This window comes from Oikopleura dioica, chromosome PAR (genome assembly GCF_907165135.1).
Source record: "Oikopleura dioica chromosome PAR, OKI2018_I68_1.0, whole genome shotgun sequence".
NCBI classification, from domain to species: domain Eukaryota; kingdom Metazoa; phylum Chordata; class Appendicularia; order Copelata; family Oikopleuridae; genus Oikopleura; species Oikopleura dioica.
In genome coordinates this window covers 10,308,378-10,326,583 of record NC_137293.1, presented here as the reverse complement: position 1 = coordinate 10,326,583, position 18,206 = coordinate 10,308,378, and the positions used below count along the sequence as shown (strand labels likewise).

The 18,206-nt window shown below is 42.5% G+C and overlaps 9 protein-coding genes across 12 annotated transcripts in view; 7 read left to right on the top strand and 2 right to left on the bottom strand.

Annotated features, from left to right (window-relative positions):
- The window catches only part of LOC145704272 (dihydrolipoyllysine-residue acetyltransferase component of pyruvate dehydrogenase complex, mitochondrial-like), an 87,428-nt gene that overhangs the window by 38,083 nt on the left and 31,139 nt on the right, over nucleotides 1-18,206 (bottom strand). The gene's annotated exons all lie outside the window — the stretch shown is intronic.
- LOC145703979 (uncharacterized) lies at nucleotides 72-3,750 on the top strand. The gene is made up of 10 exons (XM_081781398.1): nucleotides 72-393; nucleotides 437-1,088; nucleotides 1,137-1,245; nucleotides 1,439-1,615; nucleotides 1,690-1,876; nucleotides 1,924-2,136; nucleotides 2,183-2,583; nucleotides 2,633-2,809; nucleotides 2,856-3,014; nucleotides 3,062-3,750. The coding sequence occupies exons 1-10, from the start codon at nucleotides 72-74 to the stop codon at nucleotides 3,209-3,211; spliced, it is 2,547 nt and encodes an 848-aa protein (XP_081637524.1). The 3' UTR covers nucleotides 3,212-3,750.
- On the top strand, nucleotides 3,863-5,333 carry LOC145703982 (uncharacterized). The gene is made up of 4 exons (XM_081781399.1): nucleotides 3,863-4,232; nucleotides 4,276-4,386; nucleotides 4,433-4,584; nucleotides 4,754-5,333. The coding sequence occupies exons 1-4, from the start codon at nucleotides 3,906-3,908 to the stop codon at nucleotides 4,944-4,946; spliced, it is 783 nt and encodes a 260-aa protein (XP_081637525.1). The 5' UTR covers nucleotides 3,863-3,905; the 3' UTR covers nucleotides 4,947-5,333.
- LOC145703978 (eukaryotic translation initiation factor 3 subunit A-like) lies at nucleotides 5,359-9,341 on the top strand. 2 transcript variants are annotated; one of them, XM_081781397.1, is made up of 7 exons: nucleotides 5,359-5,498; nucleotides 5,543-7,588; nucleotides 7,634-7,846; nucleotides 7,889-8,075; nucleotides 8,118-8,171; nucleotides 8,214-8,929; nucleotides 8,970-9,341. In XM_081781397.1, the coding sequence occupies exons 1-7, from the start codon at nucleotides 5,364-5,366 to the stop codon at nucleotides 9,066-9,068; spliced, it is 3,450 nt and encodes a 1,149-aa protein (XP_081637523.1). In that variant the 5' UTR covers nucleotides 5,359-5,363; the 3' UTR covers nucleotides 9,069-9,341. The 2 variants fall into 2 exon arrangements, with proteins under 2 accessions (XP_081637523.1, XP_081637522.1); XM_081781396.1 differs by having other exon boundaries at nucleotides 8,211-8,929.
- LOC145704274 (serine/threonine-protein kinase PAK 4-like) lies at nucleotides 9,416-13,938 on the top strand. Of its 2 annotated transcripts, XM_081781725.1 has the most exons (13): nucleotides 9,416-9,627; nucleotides 9,765-9,850; nucleotides 10,064-10,171; nucleotides 10,376-10,432; nucleotides 10,825-10,911; nucleotides 11,091-11,308; nucleotides 11,418-11,728; nucleotides 12,442-12,562; nucleotides 12,604-12,693; nucleotides 12,750-12,805; nucleotides 12,851-12,957; nucleotides 13,001-13,154; nucleotides 13,200-13,938. In XM_081781725.1, the coding sequence occupies exons 1-13, from the start codon at nucleotides 9,511-9,513 to the stop codon at nucleotides 13,344-13,346; spliced, it is 1,659 nt and encodes a 552-aa protein (XP_081637851.1). In that variant the 5' UTR covers nucleotides 9,416-9,510; the 3' UTR covers nucleotides 13,347-13,938. The 2 variants fall into 2 exon arrangements, with proteins under 2 accessions (XP_081637851.1, XP_081637852.1); XM_081781726.1 differs by lacking the exon at nucleotides 10,376-10,432.
- Nucleotides 11,770-12,332, bottom strand: LOC145704291 (uncharacterized). The gene is made up of 3 exons (XM_081781743.1): nucleotides 12,172-12,332; nucleotides 12,054-12,131; nucleotides 11,770-11,992 (listed from the first exon to the last, which is right to left on the bottom strand). Exons 1-3 carry the CDS (start codon nucleotides 12,280-12,282, stop codon nucleotides 11,828-11,830), a joined length of 354 nt encoding a protein of 117 aa, XP_081637869.1. The 5' UTR covers nucleotides 12,283-12,332; the 3' UTR covers nucleotides 11,770-11,827.
- On the top strand, nucleotides 13,974-14,604 carry LOC145705681 (exonuclease 1-like). The gene is made up of 2 exons (XM_081783169.1): nucleotides 13,974-14,148; nucleotides 14,193-14,604. The coding sequence occupies exons 1-2, from the start codon at nucleotides 13,980-13,982 to the stop codon at nucleotides 14,597-14,599; spliced, it is 576 nt and encodes a 191-aa protein (XP_081639295.1). The 5' UTR covers nucleotides 13,974-13,979; the 3' UTR covers nucleotides 14,600-14,604.
- Nucleotides 14,609-18,181, top strand: LOC145705680 (uncharacterized). 2 transcript variants are annotated; one of them, XM_081783166.1, is made up of 8 exons: nucleotides 14,609-14,917; nucleotides 15,103-15,601; nucleotides 15,739-16,416; nucleotides 16,458-16,614; nucleotides 16,663-17,043; nucleotides 17,084-17,238; nucleotides 17,327-17,401; nucleotides 17,451-18,181. In XM_081783166.1, the coding sequence occupies exons 1-3, from the start codon at nucleotides 14,767-14,769 to the stop codon at nucleotides 16,130-16,132; spliced, it is 1,044 nt and encodes a 347-aa protein (XP_081639292.1). In that variant the 5' UTR covers nucleotides 14,609-14,766; the 3' UTR covers nucleotides 16,133-16,416; nucleotides 16,458-16,614; nucleotides 16,663-17,043; nucleotides 17,084-17,238; nucleotides 17,327-17,401; nucleotides 17,451-18,181. The 2 variants fall into 2 exon arrangements, with proteins under 2 accessions (XP_081639292.1, XP_081639293.1); XM_081783167.1 differs by having other exon boundaries at nucleotides 14,609-14,922; nucleotides 15,108-15,601.
- On the top strand, nucleotides 16,277-16,821 carry LOC145701763 (BLOC-1-related complex subunit 5-like). The gene is made up of 3 exons (XM_081778981.1): nucleotides 16,277-16,416; nucleotides 16,458-16,614; nucleotides 16,663-16,821. Exons 1-3 carry the CDS (start codon nucleotides 16,277-16,279, stop codon nucleotides 16,819-16,821), a joined length of 456 nt encoding a protein of 151 aa, XP_081635107.1.

Below are 18,206 nucleotides of genomic sequence, written 5' to 3'. Positions count from 1 at the left end.
TTGTATCTTCTGAACTTCTTCAGTAAAATTTGTTAAATTTAACAACAGTAACTCGAAATTGGAAAGAAAAAATGATCGTTGTTCTTATCTTCTATGTCTTCAGAAAGCCTACAGACCAGAACATGGCCGACTTGTTCCGGTCGATGTTAGGAGGTTCGGGAGATAATCTAGTCGGGTCGGTCGTCGAAGCTGGCCAACACAGACTCAATGTCACGAAAAAAGTGGCAGAAGGGGGCTTCGCGATTGTTTATAAGGCGACGAATGAGATGAGTGGACAGACAGTTGCGATAAAGAGATTGTTGTCCAGTGATCCCGAGCGAAAGAAGGAAGTTATCAGAGAAGCGGGACTTCTCAAAAAGATGAACCACAAGAATATCGTCGGATTTGTCACTGGTAAGTTCTAGTGTCGGTTTATAAATCTTGAAGACTTTTTAAGCTGCGCAAGTTGGCAAAAACGCTGCAGGATATGATGAGCTCTTGGTTGTCATGGAATGGTGCCCCGTTCAAGTCACAGATTTACTTAAAGACAGAGGAGGATATCTAGATCGAAACGAAACTACAAAAGTCATGTACCAAGCTGCATCAGCTATTGGCGCCCTTCACAAACTCAACCCGCCGCATATTCACAGAGATATCAAGGGAGAGAACCTTCTGCTAACTCAAGGTGGCATCGTGAAATTATGCGACTTCGGCAGCGTAACGACTGAAACATATATTCCAGACGACTCGTGGAATCACATGAAGCGTACACAAGTCGAAGAAGACAGTCAAAGATGCACAACTCCTGCTTATCGTGCTCCCGAAATATGTGATTTATATTCAAACTTTCCGATTGATAAACGACAGGATTTATGGGCAATGGGTTGTTTACTGGTGCTTCTAACAACAGGAAAGCATCCTTTTGAACTCGGCGAAAAACTAGCAATCATCAATGGACGGTACTCGCCTTCAACAAGACCTGAGCATGCTCCTTTCTCGAGTATAGTCAAGAAACTCCTGGTTTTGGACCCAAGAAATCGTTGTGGAAACATTCCAGACCTTATGGATACGTTGAGAGCCGTGGCGGATAATTGTAACATCCAAGGAAGGTATAATTCGACCATGCGCGTATCATAAAACCAATCATAAATTGTTAGCGATCCAATAACACCAGTGCCGGCTCGAGCAGAAAGCCCTCCTAAGTTCTCGCCTTCTCCTTCTCCCGATCAGCAGGGAATGTCGAATAGCTCATCCTTTGGCGAGCAGGTAAGTTATCTGACGATATTTACATGATTTCTTTAAAAAGACGTAAGCAGGCACAATACTGGAATAAGAAAAAGGTTTGATAGGTGACTAAATTTCACTTTACAACTGGTGCTAACTATAGACGAGATATTTTACTACCTAGGGTGTTTTAAAAAAAAATTTTTGGATTAAACGAAACTATTCTTATCTTTAGGCTGGTTCGGCGCTCAACAAAGCTGCCAAAATCGGCTCCGGTCTTTTCTCGAAACTCAAGTCAGGTATTAACGACGCTGTGGGCAGTGCGGCTGAGTTCGCCGAGCAAAAAGGATGGGACCACCAGTTACGAAAGAATGGAATCAATATCCCGCGATCGGGACCAAAGCACTCTCAGGTGCTGTTGGATTAATTTCTCATCATTTTCTTTTTCAAAATTTATTTGTCATCAAAGTAAAAACTATTCTGTAGGCTCCGCAGGAGTTCAATCCATACTCTGACTTCAACGATCATGATCGTGGTAGAGACGAGCCGTCCTACCAGACGTTTGATCCCGATCCCGAGCCAGTAGTGTCAAAGCAGCCAGAGCCACAAGCTGCTCCGGCGCAAGCACCAGCACAGGACGCTAACTTTTTTGACACTCTTGATTGGTCGTCAGGTTTTTGATTCTCTTAATCATTACACTTCTTATCATCGTTTTCTTAGCACCAAAACCGTCAGAGCCTGTCGCACAAGCAGCTCCAGCTCAGAGTGCACCGGTCGCTGATCTTCTTGGAGGAATGAATTCTGCTCCTTCTCAACCTGCATCGCAACCAGCTGCTTCAACGGCCGATAAAAACTATGATCCCTTTTCTCAATGGGAGCAAAGGACTCCAACGAACAACAATACGCCCAATGCCTTTGATCCTATGGCCCCAGGTACTACTTCAAGACTCCTGTATAAATTTTCAAATTCAATTTCTAGCCCCTCAGAAAAAAGATGACGGACCAGATCTTATGGGCGACTGGAGCGCCTCAAATATTCTATCAAGCAGCGCTGGTGCAAGCCGAGCAAACTTTTCGAACATGCAGCAATCTCAGCAACAAAGTCAACAATCTTACGATCCATTTGCCAACTTAACTTCCATGGGTAGCTCTCTTCCAAAGCCTTCGATGAACCAAATGAATGGATCAAACAACATGGCTGCTGGATTTCAACCCACTCGTCCACAACAACAGCAGCAACAACAGCAATATAGACAACCACAACAGCAGCAGCAGTCAGCAGGAATGGCTGGCGGTGCTTGGGGAGCCACATTCCAAACAAGACCAGCAGCAAATCCCGGACAGGCTTCAGGCGGGTGGAATCCGAATGCGTACATGCAGGTAACTTCGTCTTCTTTATCGGCATCAGTGTAAATCGGCATCCTTTCAGACGAACGTAAATGCTTACAAACAGCAACAAACCAAAGCACAACAGCCTCCTTCTGCCCAAACAAATGGTCAAGCTTCTGGTGCCAAGAAGGGTGGCGCTTTTGACGACCTGCTTTCTGGCTTCGGCAATATTGGTCAAAAATCGGCGGAAAAGAATAGGAAAATGGGCGACATGAAGGTAATTTATTTACTTACGGATGTTATTTAACGCCGCATCTGCTTAGCGCGAGACTGAAAACAAATATCGAGATCCAATCGATGTGAAAGTAGAGACTTGGGCCAAGGGCAAAGAGGCAAATGTAAGAGCATTAATTGCCTCGCTTCAAGATGTCCTCTGGGAGGGCAACACTTGGAAGCCAATCTCTGTCGGCGAAATTTTACAGGTAACAAAACGAGGAAAAAAACTTGGGGATTAATATTTAATCGTCAGCCTGTCGCTGTAAAGAAATCGTATCGACGAGCCTGTCTCGTCGTGCACCCGGATAAGCACACAGGCGGAGAGCACGAGAAACTCGCCAGAGCTATTTTTATGCAACTATCTGAGTCGTATACGAAGTTCGAAGAGAACCCCTCGATGTAAAAAATGCACTTCAACACCTGAACACTTGTTCGCCCAGTTTTTCAAAATGCGTCATCGTCATTCAGCTCGAAAATCCCTATTTCCTATTATTCTAGAGAGAAAGCGCTAGAAGAATTCTATCTTTAGTAGACTATTTTTTCATATTCTGCGTGCCAAATCAGCATCTTCCTTAACTTCCTTATTGCTCAAGATGAACCTTTCCCTTATCAAAGTAGAAGTATCTTCGTAGCCGTTTTTTTTTTCATTTTTTGCATCAACCTAATAAAAAGCTTTTATTACACCATAAACAAGTCGGATTGCTTTCGCAAACAAGAAACCATGATAAAAATGTTCAATACGTTGAATCTGCAGAAAATTTCTTCAATTTTGTACCATATGCAATCTCAAAACAAAACATAAAGAACAATATTTATTTATAAAGACTATTTTTCATCATCCAAAAATAAGAAGCTTTTTTCTCGTTCTTATATCAAACTACTATTCCCTCTCTTCATACTCCCTATCTATCATCAAAAGAAGATATAACTATTTTTTTCGTTACCAATTCATTATTTTATTTTATCGCGTGTTTTATTTTTCCTACTGCTTTTTTCTCTATACTTATGTGCAATAATAAGCGAGATAATTGTTCAAATAAACATTTATATTCAATAAAACTTGAAAACGAAAAATAGCGAATTCAGATTTACTAATAATGGAAGCGTCAGAACCAGAGGCTATAGCTCCTGAGGAAACTTCTCCAGTAGAGAGTTCTGAAGCTGAGAAAGCCTCTAATCCAGACGAACCGATGGAAATGGAGACTAAATCGGAGGAAGAGACACCAGTCGAATCGGAAGAAACCCCAGTACATTATGATGAGCATTCAAAAGAAAGTGAAAAAGATGGTGAAGACAACGAGGACTCACCTCTTGGTGAAGAGGAGCCTGTCGAAGGTACTCGCTCTGAAGCTGGTGAAGAAGAAACAGCCGAACCAATGAAGGAAGATGACGAAATGAGTACAAAAGACTCTACTTCCGAAAATGTAATTTTTATGCGAAAAGTAGCCCTTTTAGTTTTGACTTCAGAATATCAGCAACGTAAGACAAACCGACTCTCCTGCCTCTGTCGCTAATTCCGAACACTCTGCCAGGCCTAACAAAAGAAAACGAAAAGGAACTCCAACGCGACATTTGGAGGTAAAAGACTCTCGTTTTCTCTAGAAAAAATAGAATTCGCATTCAGGTCAACCACAGTGATATCCAAAGCGAACGCGAACGAGAGGAAGTCCTTTCGGAGAATCTTCCTGGATCGCCAAAGAATGAAGCCCCCGTGGTCGAGCCTACAGAAGCAGAATCAGAGGAGAAGAAGCAAAAAACGAAGTCTAAGCCTAAAAAGTGAATTACTAAAAAATGTTTTTTCTCAATCGAGCTTTATTTTCGAGTTAATTAATACCCGTATTAGCAACGTTTTTTAAAAGAGGGATGAAAGATAACTGTAGTAGCGTACGTGCCTAGCGCCACTGCTCTGAGTCATATTTGATGAGTCATTTACGTTTTCATTGAGGTACGGGCCCCCGCGATTGGACTTGTTTGGACCCCCACAACATTACATGGAACTCTTCGGGCCCCCGATGCGCCAGAGAACGGAGCATTGCTCGGTAGTCATCAGAGGAATCGGAGAAGAGGAGCTGTATTACGGCCCTGGGGACAAAGATCCCGGCGAAATTGTGATCCCCGTTCGAAACACCGTTCAATAAACGATTTTTTGTTAAAAATTTTTGCGCATTAGTTTTCTGTGGACTCATTTACTATTTCGATTACCGCATTTATTTTTTCATTTACTAAATGCCTTTTCAACCAATTATTCTATTCTGAATACGCGTACACACAAACATACACGTGAAAACTAAACGGTAATATTTTAATGAAAAATGCAAAAACAACATAAAAAAGCTGTGAAAAATTTTCCAGGCTAGTTGCGATTTCCCGATTTTTACTATAGTTTTCTCTTTTTTGAAAATATTTACTATTGAAATAATTTTCTTCATTGATCGTTTCCTTTCTATTTCTCCTGTCCGAGCTCAAGCCCTGTCTGTTCTAAAACTACTTGTGACACTAAGAGTTATTTTATATCTGTTCCAAAAGGAGTTACTAACAATTGTATGATATTCAGGATGCCTGAGCATTTTCAGCGTCCTGAGAATGCTCTCAAAAAGGCACAGGAGTTTCTGGTCGTCCAGAAGCCCAAGTCGGCCCAGGAAGTTCTCATCGATGTCATCAAGAGTAAGCGACATCGAAATTGGACCAAGGTACTCGCTTCTTTTTAAACCAACGAAGACTCATGCGTTCTTAGGTCCATGAACAGATTATGGAAACCCTGATCGACTTAAACGTCCAGTTGAAGGACTCAAAAGCAGCAAAAGAGTCGCTGTTCCAGTACAAGCTCACTTGCCACACGATGAATGTTCAAAGTCTCGAATACGTCGTCCGAAAGTATTTGTCGAAGGCTGAGGCCCGCGTCAAGCAGGCTCAGGAAGAAAGTAAGAAGCTCGCTCTTGAGCGCAAGATTGCAATGGGCGGCGTCGATGCGTCGGAAGAAGCTGATAGCGAGACTCTCGCTGCGATTGAGGATTTGGAAGTTCCTATGACTCCTGAAGACATGATGCTCGGCGCTGTCACCGGCGAAGATACCCAAGATCGAGCCAACATCGAAATCCTTGTGCCATGGATCAAGTTCCTCTGGGACGCGTACAGAAACTGCTTGGACCTTCTCCGAAACAACAAGCCAGTCGAGCGACTCTACCAAGATATTGCCAAGCTCGCTATGACCTTCTGTGTCAAGTACGATCGAAAGAACGAGTTCCGACGACTTTCCGACACTCTCCGAAGCCATTTGAACCAGATCACTCGAGGAACCAAGGGTAAGAACGCCGCGACTGCGATTTCCCTCCAGAATCCCGAGTCTCAAGCTATTCATTTGGACATCCGAATCGCCCAGCTGGATTTCGGCATCAAAATCGAACTCTGGCAAGAAGCCTTCAAGGCTGTTGAGGATATTCACTACTTGATGAACATCCCGAAGCGACAACCACACCCTGGTAAACTCGCTGAGTTCTATACCAAGCTCGGTGTTGTCTTCATGAAAGCCAACATGCATCTCTTCCATGCTTGCACCCGACATAAGCTCTTCAAGCTCACTCGTGATCTTCGGAAGAATCTGTCTCAGCAAGAGCTCTCCACCCTTGCCTCGATGATGCTTATCTCGACCATGTCCATCCCCATCACATCGGTCAAGCACGGTCTCGGAAAGATGCTCGACATCGAAAATGCTCTAGTCGAAAAGCATCAGAAGATGGCTCGTCTCCTTGAGCTTGAGCGAACCCCAACTCGTGCTTCTCTCATGACCGACATGATCTCTCGATATGGCGTTCTGCGAATCATCCCAAAGCAGCTCGTCCGACTTTACGAGCTTCTCGAGACCGAAGAAGGCTCTTTGAAGATGAAGGGCGAAGTCGAGGACATCCTCAAATGGCTTGAAAATCACGAGTCCGAGCGTATGCGAGAGTACCACGCTCTCTACGCTCAGAAAATCAAGAACGTGATGGCTTCTCGAATTCTGATCCAGGTCTCCAAGATCTACATGACTGTCAAGTTCCCCAAGCTTATCAAGCTTCTCCCCGACATGTCTCGACAAGAAGTTGAGCGAATGATCGTCGATGCTTCTCGAATCGGTCAGCTCCGCGTCCGAATTGATCATTCAAAGGACATCATCAACTTTGGCCGAGAATCCGACCCCGCACCACTCTACGTCGATGACGAAATGTCCATTGATCCTTTGACTGCTTCAAGAACTGACACCCAAAATGAATGGATCTCCAACCGTCTGAACGATCTCTCGCGAGTCCTCGAAATGGCCATCATCCAGCTCAAGTCTGATGAGGAGCAGAAACTTACGATCAAGCGCCGAACGAACAACTATGCCGCTTACATCAAGGCACGATCCCGAGAGTCCAACCGACTCAAGAACCGACGAGATGAAATCGAAGAGCGCATTGAAGAGTGTGAAACTGAAGTTCGAGAGCGAGCCACCCGTGAGCGAGAAAAGAAAGCCCGAGACAAGGCTGATAAGGAGAAGGAAATCGCTGATAAAGAAAAGCGAGACCGAGATCGATTGGAAGCTCTCCGAAAGACAGAAGAAGAGAAGGCTGAGCAACTCCGACAGGCTCGTGAAAAGCTCGAGAGCATGCGCAAGTCTGAACTTGGTGCGAAGCTGTTCTCTGATCTCACAGCTGAGATGCTGCTGACTGTTGACTTGAACGAGCTCTTCCAGGAGCGAGTCAAGAAATTCAAGGAAATCAAGCGTGAAGACCAAGAAAAGCTCAAGAAGGTCGAGCGTAGCGTAAGTTTGAATTTGATAAAGCATTTTTCTTATCGTAAATTATAGTTTGATTACTTCGAACGAGCGAAGCGACTCGCTGAGATTCCCAAAATGGAGGAGTACAATCGAGAGCAAGCTGCCAAGACTCGACTCCTCATGGAGGAAATGGAAGACGTCCGAATGCAACAAATGCGATCTGACTGGGAAAATGATTTGGCGACGAAGCAACGACTGTCTTTTATGTCAGAAGATGCTGCAGGTTTCAAAGAAAAGCTCAAGGTATACAGAAACGACTGCCAAATGGATCTAAATGTGTTTTAGCGAGAGCGACGAGAGCTCTACGAAAAGAAGAAGAAAGCCTTCGATGCGGAGGTTGCAGCCGAACGAAAGATCCGTCTTGAACAAAGAAGACAAGACCGAATCGCAGAACGACGCGAAGAATGGCTTGAAGAATGCCGAAAAGAAGAAATTCGACGAAAGGAAGAAGAAGCCGAGGCCCGTCGACAAAGTAAGATTATTTTTCTTTTCTCAAGTCTTATTTATTTTTTAGAAGAAATCGAGGCCGCCGAAGAAGAACGACGAAGGGAAGCCGCCCGACGCGAAGGTAAAGTCTTATTTCTTAGCAAAGTCATAAATTTTCAAGCAGAAGAGGAGCGAATGCGTAAACGAAGCCCACCTCGAGACGATCGTTATCGACCACCAGGAGGTTTCGACCGAAGACGATCTCCATCGCCCGGAGGTGCTGGTCCTTGGCGACGTGGAGGCTCTCCTCCCCGAAGAGGCTCCCCTGGCCGTCGATCCCCGCCAAGACGAGGACCCTCGCCCGACCGCCGCGGACCACCCATCCGTTCATTCGGTGCTCGTCGATCTCCATCTCCTGGCCGAGGAGGCGGTGCTTGGAGAAGAGGCCCATCTCCCGGCCGTCGATCTCCACCTCGACGATTCTCTCCTCGACGGGACGGACCACCTCGAGATGGACCAGGTCCCCGACGATTCTCTCCTCGTCGACGATCACCATCGCCAGGTGGCCGACGACCATACTCGCCTCCACGACGAGATGGACCAGGCCCACGACGCTTCTCTCCAGGTCGACGATCGCCTCCAAGACGATTTTCCCCACCACGAGGTCCACCTGGACGACGAATGTCTCCTCCACGACGCGGAGGCTCTCCACCGAGACGAGGAGGTTCCCCACCTCGCCGACGATTCTCGCCACCAAGATCAGAAGGCGCCTGGCGAGCAGGTCCACGGGATGATCGAGGCCCTCCCCCACGACGAGGTGCCTCGCCACCGCGACGAGGAGGTTCTCCGCCTCGACGAGATGGACCACCTGCTTGGCGACGGGACGATCGCCGAGATGAGGTAAGAAAGTGATATTTTTTCTAAAGTTAACATATTCTAGCCCCGTGGTGCCCCACCACGTCGCGAGCCATCTCCTAAGCGTGACGCGCCTCCTGCCGAGTCTGATGGCTGGAGCACTGCAGTTGGCAAACGCCGTTAGGTTAATTTTAATTTAATTTCATCCATCTAGGTTAAATTTCTGTGCATCGAAATTTCATATCTCATCTAAATATAACCCATCTTTCTGGTGTCCTACTACGTTCAATAATCAACCACCCCCCTTGCCCCTGATCAATGTCCCCCGTTCTCCAATAAATATAAAACTCAACCATCCCCCACTCAACCGTCTCCTCGCACGTTAGCCCCGATTCTGAATTCTCCACAATGGTTCAAAAATAAAATGTGTCTCAAGCAGACGAAAATCAATACACAATTGTTTTAACAGCAGGATACAGTCGGATTAGACGATTAGTGCCTATCTCTCTCCGAATTTTTATTGTTTCAGATATGCAACAAAGAAAAAGTGGAAGCAGGGCGTTCGTTTTGCAGCACGCGTTGTGAGATTGTGATTTTGTTCTGAGTAGAGTCCTTGTTGTCTCCCAATGTTTGGCATTTCGAGGAAAAAGAGGCCGGCGATTTCTGGCCCCTCCAACTTTGAGCATAGAGTGCATACGAGGGTGTCGACCGAGGAGGGGAAACTTATTGGACTTCCTGTTCAAGTGAGTAACTTTTGAATAGCAATGGCTAAATTTTGAAATTGAAGAAATGACCTAAATGTGAAAACGATCGTTTATGGCGATTTCTCGGGGTCAAAAACAAGCTGCTGACAAGACATCAGCCTAATTTAAATTCCTAGTGGCTATCAATTGTGAACGAGCGTCATCGAAATCGCCAGCCCTATATTGATGCCGATGTCATCACCCCAATCTGCTTTGAAGACAGGTAGAATTAACTTAAAATCTAACTCACTTACGCTAATTGATTCAATTTGCCCCTACTTTTTAAAATGCAAATGAAGTGATATCAAACAAGGGCAAGGGTCTAATTAGTTTCAATTTTTGGTAACAAGGCCCAAAGGAATCTTGAGACGACTGAGAGATGTGGTAATGAAGATGCGCGTAATCAAGAAATTCGCCAATTGATATTGATTTGTAGGATCATTCGTGGAAGTCAAAGGCGCAAAAATGTGGACATTGCCAGGTCAAATTCACTCAGAGAAGATCGAGGTCTTGAACAGCCTTCGTCGACAAAACCGATTCTCAGGTAAAAAAGCAATTTCAGCGATTACGTGATTTTAACAGTGCGCTTTACTTACGCGTACCCGTCAATAATTAACAAGTTTACGACACCTTGTGTAGAAAGACAACTTAGAGTAAACGACCCAAAAAGGTCTCGCCACTTCCTAAAGAGCCAAGAGCCAAAAATATCCATGACAAGCCAAAGTCGCAAACCTATTTCTATTTCAAGCCGTTTTCATATCTTGAGAAACTCGAGCTATGTCTGCAGAATTCCGACTTCCAACAGGTTTACAGCTGTTTTTCTTAATTTCAACATTCACAGTTCTACGGTCAACTAGAGAACATTCACAATTGAGTTGTCAATTTATCAATTTGAAGCTGACCCTCGAAAGAAGGTCATGATTCAATTTTTATTTCAAAAGGGATATTGATTTATTTTATTTTATATTCAACCACACTTATTAAATTTAAAAGATACCCACTTTTATTAATTCACAGCACATTTTCAAGAGATCTTTGTTAATAATTTTTCCAAATAAAAGAGAAAGAAAACGCACATCAAAGAAAATCACCTTTTATATTGAATCCGATATACAGTAAAAAGAAATTGCATTGATTCTTTGAATAGGCATAGAAAAATAAAGAAAAGGCGACGTTGAATTAAAACCACTTCTTTAGCGATATTTCGGAGACTGAGATGCAAAGCTCTTTTGCGAAGATGGATATTTCAAAAGAGAATGGTCAAAGAACGTCTTCTTCATCAAGGTAAATTGATTGTAGATAGTCTGAGTTGCCAATTCTTTGTTTTTCCTTGTTATTTATTGATAACTTTGCGTCATATATTGCAATCTTAATTCAAGCATTGTGACAGCGAAATACGTAAATGGCCTGCTTGAAAGAGGCAAATTTAATTTGATATCGAGCTGATTTAATATTGCATTCAGCAATTATACTGTTTCGAAGTCTGCTGCTCGTCTTCACTTCCAAAGTCGCCGTTCAAATTCCAACAAAACTGGAAACGTCAAATCCGGCGATAATAGCCATCCCGTGCCCAAGTCGAAATCTACGTCAGGGCTACACGTCACCCAGAACAACTCCTATATTCAGCGGATTCAGATCAACCGTAGCATACCCAGCGACAACAATAACTTGCCTCAGAAACGTATGTCTATGTCTATGAGCATCTTCGCGGGTCATTTAGCCTTGGTAGACGTCAGAGTTAACGAAACTCGTTATAAACTTATTCTTCTTTCGTAACTCGTCGATTCTAGCCGCTACAAAACCTCGGAAACTGCCACTGACCCAGTCAAAATCGACACCCAACTTTTCGCAAGCCAACAATCTCAAAGTACAGTTTCAAAAGCAAAACCAGAAGCAGAAAGTCACGCACGAGGAGTTCAAAGCTGCGCTGATGTGCGTCGTCTGTGATGGCGATCCAACGACGCATTTGAAAATGATTCGCAAAATTGGTGAGGGTTCTACTGCCCTGGTCTACCTGGCCGTCGACAAGCAGAACAGACAATTAGCGGTGAAAAAGATGAACCTCAAGAAACAGCAGCGCAGGGAGCTGCTTTTCAACGAGGTAGGTTTTTTTGGATTTTTATTACTTTCATTGCGTTTTGCTCAACAGAAATACTAAAACGGCGCATTTTTTGAAACTTCTGGAGCAGCACGAAATTTTTTAGTTCGAATCGTTGTTTTCTTTTTTCTTGAACGGAGCATGAGATTTTTCATTCCAGCCGAAATGCTCGTGCGCTTCGGCGATCGTCTTGTTCGTGTGGGCACACCAGACGCCAACTAACTGGTTGGCCAGGTCTTTTGTTTCGTTCAATCGATGAAGAGAGCTTTTTTTCTAAGATTTAAAGCTTTTTCGGCTCGCTTTTATTTAGAGCTTTTTATCTTTTCCTGATAAATTCTTCTCGTTTCTCTTCGGTTAGTCCAGAAGATTCCAAAGCTGCCAAAGTCTTCTTTCTTTCCGCGAGGCTCTTAAAATTCATTTCTTGAAGCTCAGTATATCTTCCAAACCTTTGTCAGTTCAGCCATTTTTTCAAGAATCTCCGCCTTCGTAATTTTCTCCTTTAGCCGTCGAAGGCCGTCTTCATCCAATTTCGCTTTTTTCACTGGAATAAATGGCATCTTTTCAGAAAGATCTTTCAAGTTTTCTGTTGATTTTTCGACTTATAAACTGAGCAAATAGGTTATTTTGCCAAGTGGCGTTGACGCCGGCTCGTTTTCGTTCTAGAAAATATTTTTTTTACTAAAATGTTGGGAAATAGTTTTCTCAAATAAATTTAGGTCTGCATCATGCGCGACTATCATCATGTGAATATTGTGGAAATGTACTCTTCTTTCGTCGTTCATGATGAACTTTGGGTGGTTATGGAATATTTGGAAGGGGGTGCTCTTACGGATATCGGTAAGAATTTTATTCGTGAGCTTTTCAAATGATGAATTCAGTGACCCGAACTGGTGTGACGATGACAGAGCCACAAATCGCTACCGTCTGTAAATCCGTTCTACAAGCCCTCGTTTACCTTCACGATAAAGGTCCGTGCCGATCGCAAATTCTCTTTATTTGGTTCATCAATTTTAATGATTTTTAGGCGTTATCCACAGGGACATCAAGTCTGACTCGATTCTTCTGACGTCGCAGGGACAGGTCAGCTGATAAGTTATGTATTGCCCTCTCTAATTTAGTTTTTAGATTAAACTTTCTGACTTTGGATTCTGCGCTCAAATCTCGCCAGAAATTCCGAAAAGACGCTCATTTGTCGGAACGCCCTATTGGATGGCGCCAGAATTGATTTCTAGGTAAGAAATAAAGTAAATCACTTTAATAATCCATCTAACAAAGAATTCCGTACGGGACGTCTGTAGATATCTGGTCAATGGGAATCATGGTGATAGAAATGGTGGACGGAGAGCCACCATTCTTCAACGAAACGCCTATCAACGCGCTAAAAATGATCAAAGATTGCGTCCCGTCAAAGATGCGCCATGCAGACCAGGTAATGAAACTTCTCATGACGAACGCTGTTCACTGGCTTTCTTAGGTGTCGACAGTTCTGCGCAACTTCGTGAATCGTCTTCTAACTCGGACTCCTTCGGAGCGCGCTACCGCCGAGCTGCTGCTGCGCAATCCATTCCTTCAACTAGCTCGGGAAAATTCATGTCTCAAACCGCTCCTGTCTAAACGCTGAAGCTTCAGCCCTTCTTCCTAATTACAGTTCCAAAAAATAACTCTTACTCTCGCCGAACAAGAAGCGAGCAATTGATCAGCTGGTGATCTGATCGAATAACAAAAAAAACTTAACGAGTTCTACTTCCAAACTTCTGCTTCCAGCACTACCTGAAGAAAAAAAAAAGCATCCTCTTTCCAAAAATATGAACGAAGATAAGAATTTCTCTTACTGTATTAGTTATACAAAACCTTATTAAATATTAATTTAAATACATCGTAAACAAAGTTCAGTGTTTTATGTGTGTTATTTTTCCGATTTATGTGTTATTAGTTATATTCTGTAGTTTTAGTTTAATTCTAGCCATTTGAGCCATTTTTTCGCAAGAAATTTAACTAAAAATTAACGTACTTCTTTCATTATCAGTTTTCCTTCTCAAAATGCATCGAAATGCATTTTTATTCTCTTTCATTCAGTTTTTTCCTAGAACCCATTCTTCTATTAACAACGATTGCACTTCTACTCTCACTTTCTGCCTTTGTAGTTTTATTATTTTATTATATTCGCTCCAAAAGATTCCCGTTCCTTTGAAAACAACCTTTCATGAAAAACATCAGTGCTTTTATATAATTCAATATTTTTAGATTTTAGGCAATGGGAATTTCCGGACTCTATGAATTCATAAAACCATGCGTGGATAAAATACAGACGCTCAAAGCGATAAGGGGACAAGTTGTGGCAGTGGATATGCCCTGCTGGGTGCATAGAGGAGCAGTTCAAGATGCACAAGGCGTCGTTATGAATCCAGAAAGACCATCAGAAAGTAGGGAGTCTTCCTTGATTTCAACTTCATTTTTACTCTTGTAGAAATCAATGCTTTCTGTCTCAAGCGACTCGAGCTTTTGAAAAAATTCAATATCACTCCAATCTGCGTCTTTGACGGCGAAAAACTTCCATCGAAAAAAGCAACGAACGAAACTCGCCGGGCCCGTCGCGAGGAAAATCGACAGAAAGCAATTGAGGCGTTGAAGAATAATCAAAGCTCGTGGAATTTCTTCATCCAAGCGATTCGCATCTCCCCGGAAATTACTCAAGGCGTCAAGAGCATGTGCAGAGAGAAGGGATACATGGTCATTACGGCGCCGTATGAAGCGGATGCGCAATTGGCCTGGCTTTCACGTGAAAAACGAGTTGATGCAGTTATTACAGGAAAAGTTCCTACTATCACAGTAAAGCATGATCTAATTTCATCTCTTATCTATTTTCATTTTTGAACTTTTTTAAAGAGGACTCCGATCTGTTCATTTTCGGAACCAAGCGTCTCATCACAAAACTACAAGACGACGGAAAATGCCAAATCGTCGATCAAAACAAAATTGACTCCGTCAAAGAATTAGAAAAATTTGATGATAAGCTGCGATGGCTTAGATATGCTTGCATAATGCAGGGCTGCGATTATTTTCCGAAAGGAATTCCTGGTTTTGGACTGAAGACGTCTATAAAACTGCTTGTGCGTGCGTTTGAACAGGATGATCACTCGTTGAAAGCGATTATGGAGAAAAAGAACTCTTATTTTAATTCAAAACAATTAGGCAGTGTTCAAAAAATATGGTCGAACAGCATCTGCAATAAAGCAGTTTTTAAAAGCACTCATTTTACTTTCACATGAAAAATGAAATCTCGAATGTCTTAAATTGTCGGAAGCGCTTATCACTGCCCTCAATCCGTCCTTCTGTCAATCTTTACTTAGCCTCATTATTTTTGAACCGTTCGAAAGCAAAGTGGGAGCCAAACACGGCCGAAAAGATAACCGATGCGGAGGACACATTTTACTACCAGCTGATTGTTGACACAAAAAATAAGTCCGTGCAGCCGTTTCAACCCTATCCAGAAGGAAAATCGGACGCTGACTATCCTCAATGTGGCTCGATCAAGACGATTGAAGATGTTCGAAAGTCGCTGCAAGAAAAGAATTTGAATATTCTAGAGGCCGTCGGGGGCAAAGCGGAAGTGAAAATGGAGGCAAAAGACAATCCGATGATTGTTCAATCGCCTAAAACTGCGACTTCGCTGAAACGAAAAAGCGACCACGACGGAGGCATCCGAAAGAAGGAATTCAAGCCTGACAAATCGTGGCGCTTGGACATCACAAAAGCCATGGGCAGCGAAAGCCTCTTGCCAGTCTCAAATGATTGCCGAAAATCGTTCAAATCGGTCGTGCCCGGACGAAAAACGGTGGAAACGCCAGATGCTGAAATGCGTAGTAAATACTTCAGGTACTTTATTTTCTGTTTATTCTGTTTTCAACTGGGCCAGTTTTACGCTTGCTTGATTTTATGAATTTCTTTCGTCTGATTTCTTCGTTTAATTATTTTAACTTATTTCAAGTGTGTAAACCTCACGATAACTTTAGAGAATCCTCGGTTGGCTCCGTTTCTGATACTCAAAGCTCTTCTCGAAGCATAACTCCTCCAACAAAATCTAAATTTCTCGACGATTTATTTGCTGGAGACGAGGAATTTCTGTCGGCATCTCGTCCCTTGAAGCCAAAAGAAGAAGCACCAAAGCCGGATCTATCCAGTTTCGATAAGCTTTTTCTTTCAAAAGAAGCCAATAAAACAGCTTCTCAAAAAGAAGAAGTAAAGGAAGAGAAGAACTCCGACGAGATTGTTTTCGTGTCCAAGAAATCGCCTGTAAAAGCTTCCCCGAAAAAGCTCACACCATCGCGCAAGATAATTTCACAAAAACGCAAGTCTACTCCTTCTGCTGGTCAAGCCAAGATATCTTCTTTCTTCACGAAGAAATAAGCTTTTTATGTTAGATGCGCATTCCTGACCCTCAATCTTAGTTCAATCTATCTTGCTCTATCTGCTCTCATCAGTTCATTGCCTCACGAAAATCAACAATACACTGGTACAGAAAAACATCAGTTTCATCTTTCGTGTCTTAGAATGGATGAAATAAGGATAGTAGCTCGCCCAAGAACAGAATCATCCAGATCGTCAAAAAGCGATCTTAGAGAAATCCCGATTGCAAAGCCTCTTCTTGGAGACACTCAAGGACAAGTGACAACTTTTAGGAAGCAAATCAAGTAAGAAAATCACTTTGAATTTCGTTTGAACGTTTTTCCAGCAAGCTGAATCCTGAAAATCTAACAACTATTTGCTCCGAAATTTCAGTTTTCCTTGAAAAGTCGGCGGCTGATATCGCTGTCAAACAAACTGGTATTCAAAATCAACTTATTCAAATCGACCAGGGCCTTGCTAAAGTAGACGAAAGAATAGAAAAGGTAGCTTTTGTTGCTCTCATCATAAAATTTTTAATTCGCAACTTGAAGCAAAATCTGAGCAAGTACTGCTCCGAAATGAGCAAGCTTGAAACGATGCAGTCCCGCACAGAAAAACTTTCAAAAAACCTTCATGATCTCGCTAGATCAATAAATAATATCAATATGAAATTGCCCGAAGACAAACGCCTGCCACCTCTCAAGTTCTGATATTTTTTCATTCTACTGAACCTGTTATTCATTATAATAATTTTTTATTAATTTGAATTTCATACAAAAATGAACATTTGCAAAAGCGAAAATTTCAATTTCAGTCGTTTGCTTTCAGTTTTGTAACCTCGTGGTTTCCGATATTCAATATGGGCGTTTTGTTTATCCAGTACCCAACCACTGATAGTTACATCGCTTGTGGAAAGTGTAGTACACCAATCGGTAAGTGAGTCAAAATCATCCTTGAATCATCAATGATCAGTATCGACCGCGGAAGCGGTAAAACCGTCAGAGGACGGAAACGCGACGCAATCCTTGCACTACAAGAAGATCATGAATACGACGCAAGGAACTCGCAAACGCGCAAGCAAGCAATCCACGTTTCATTTTGCCAGAGTACCTCATCAGACAATCATTGTAATTTCTTATATTTTCGATGTACGTTATATCAACTCCTATTTATTTATCGTTGTTGTTCTCCTTTTATCTCCAATGAATCGTTTAGTTTCGAGATATAAACTGCGTTTCATGTAAAGCAAAACTGGGAAGATATCACGAATACTCAACTATTGAATCACAGGTTCAATTTCTCTCAATATTAACTTTGTTTTTCAATCCTTTTTAAATAGAGATGGAGCGAAGGGACATACGCAATCCAATGGAAACATCTAAAAATCGTCAACAAGCAAGTCTCGCGTCCAATGACGATCTGTGACCTATTCAAGCTTCAGGAAGACCCACTTAACATACACTCTGAGACTTCCAGTGATTCGGAATCCCCTACCTCTGACTTCGACGATATCTAAAGATTGAAAGTTTCTACTTCCGATAGTGTCTCTATTCGAGTGATTCTGAGGCTGGAACTCATCCACAGTGTTTCAAATCGAAGTCGTCTGATTCTTTCTAGGATTCTTTTCGTTTATTTTTAATTATCGTTTATCTTTAATTGTTAATTGATCTTTTTTCCTTGTATCTAGTGCGTTATATCTTTGTATAGTTTAGAATTCTCAAAACATCAGTTTAACCTCATTAACAAAATAGGCAATTTATAGTCTACCTTCTTTTTTGTATCACTTCGCATTTTATCCTCTATTTACTCCAATTACTAGTCAATATTATTATTACTCACATGTTCCCTTTCCCCCCTTTCTGTCTGAAGTCAACTAACAGCATTCAAAGTATCACCATCCTCTATCTCCTAAGTTTGTTCGAAGCCAAGTGTTTTCGAAGAATCCATGTGCCAGTGAGCTTAAAATCGATCTGAGTCAGCTACATTTTTTTTCTTTTCCGTTTGATTTTTTTAAGTTTCGTTATGTTGCCTTTCTAGGAACTACTGCCAGAATCAATGAGAGACATGTCACCTCAAAAATTTCAATTGAATTTTA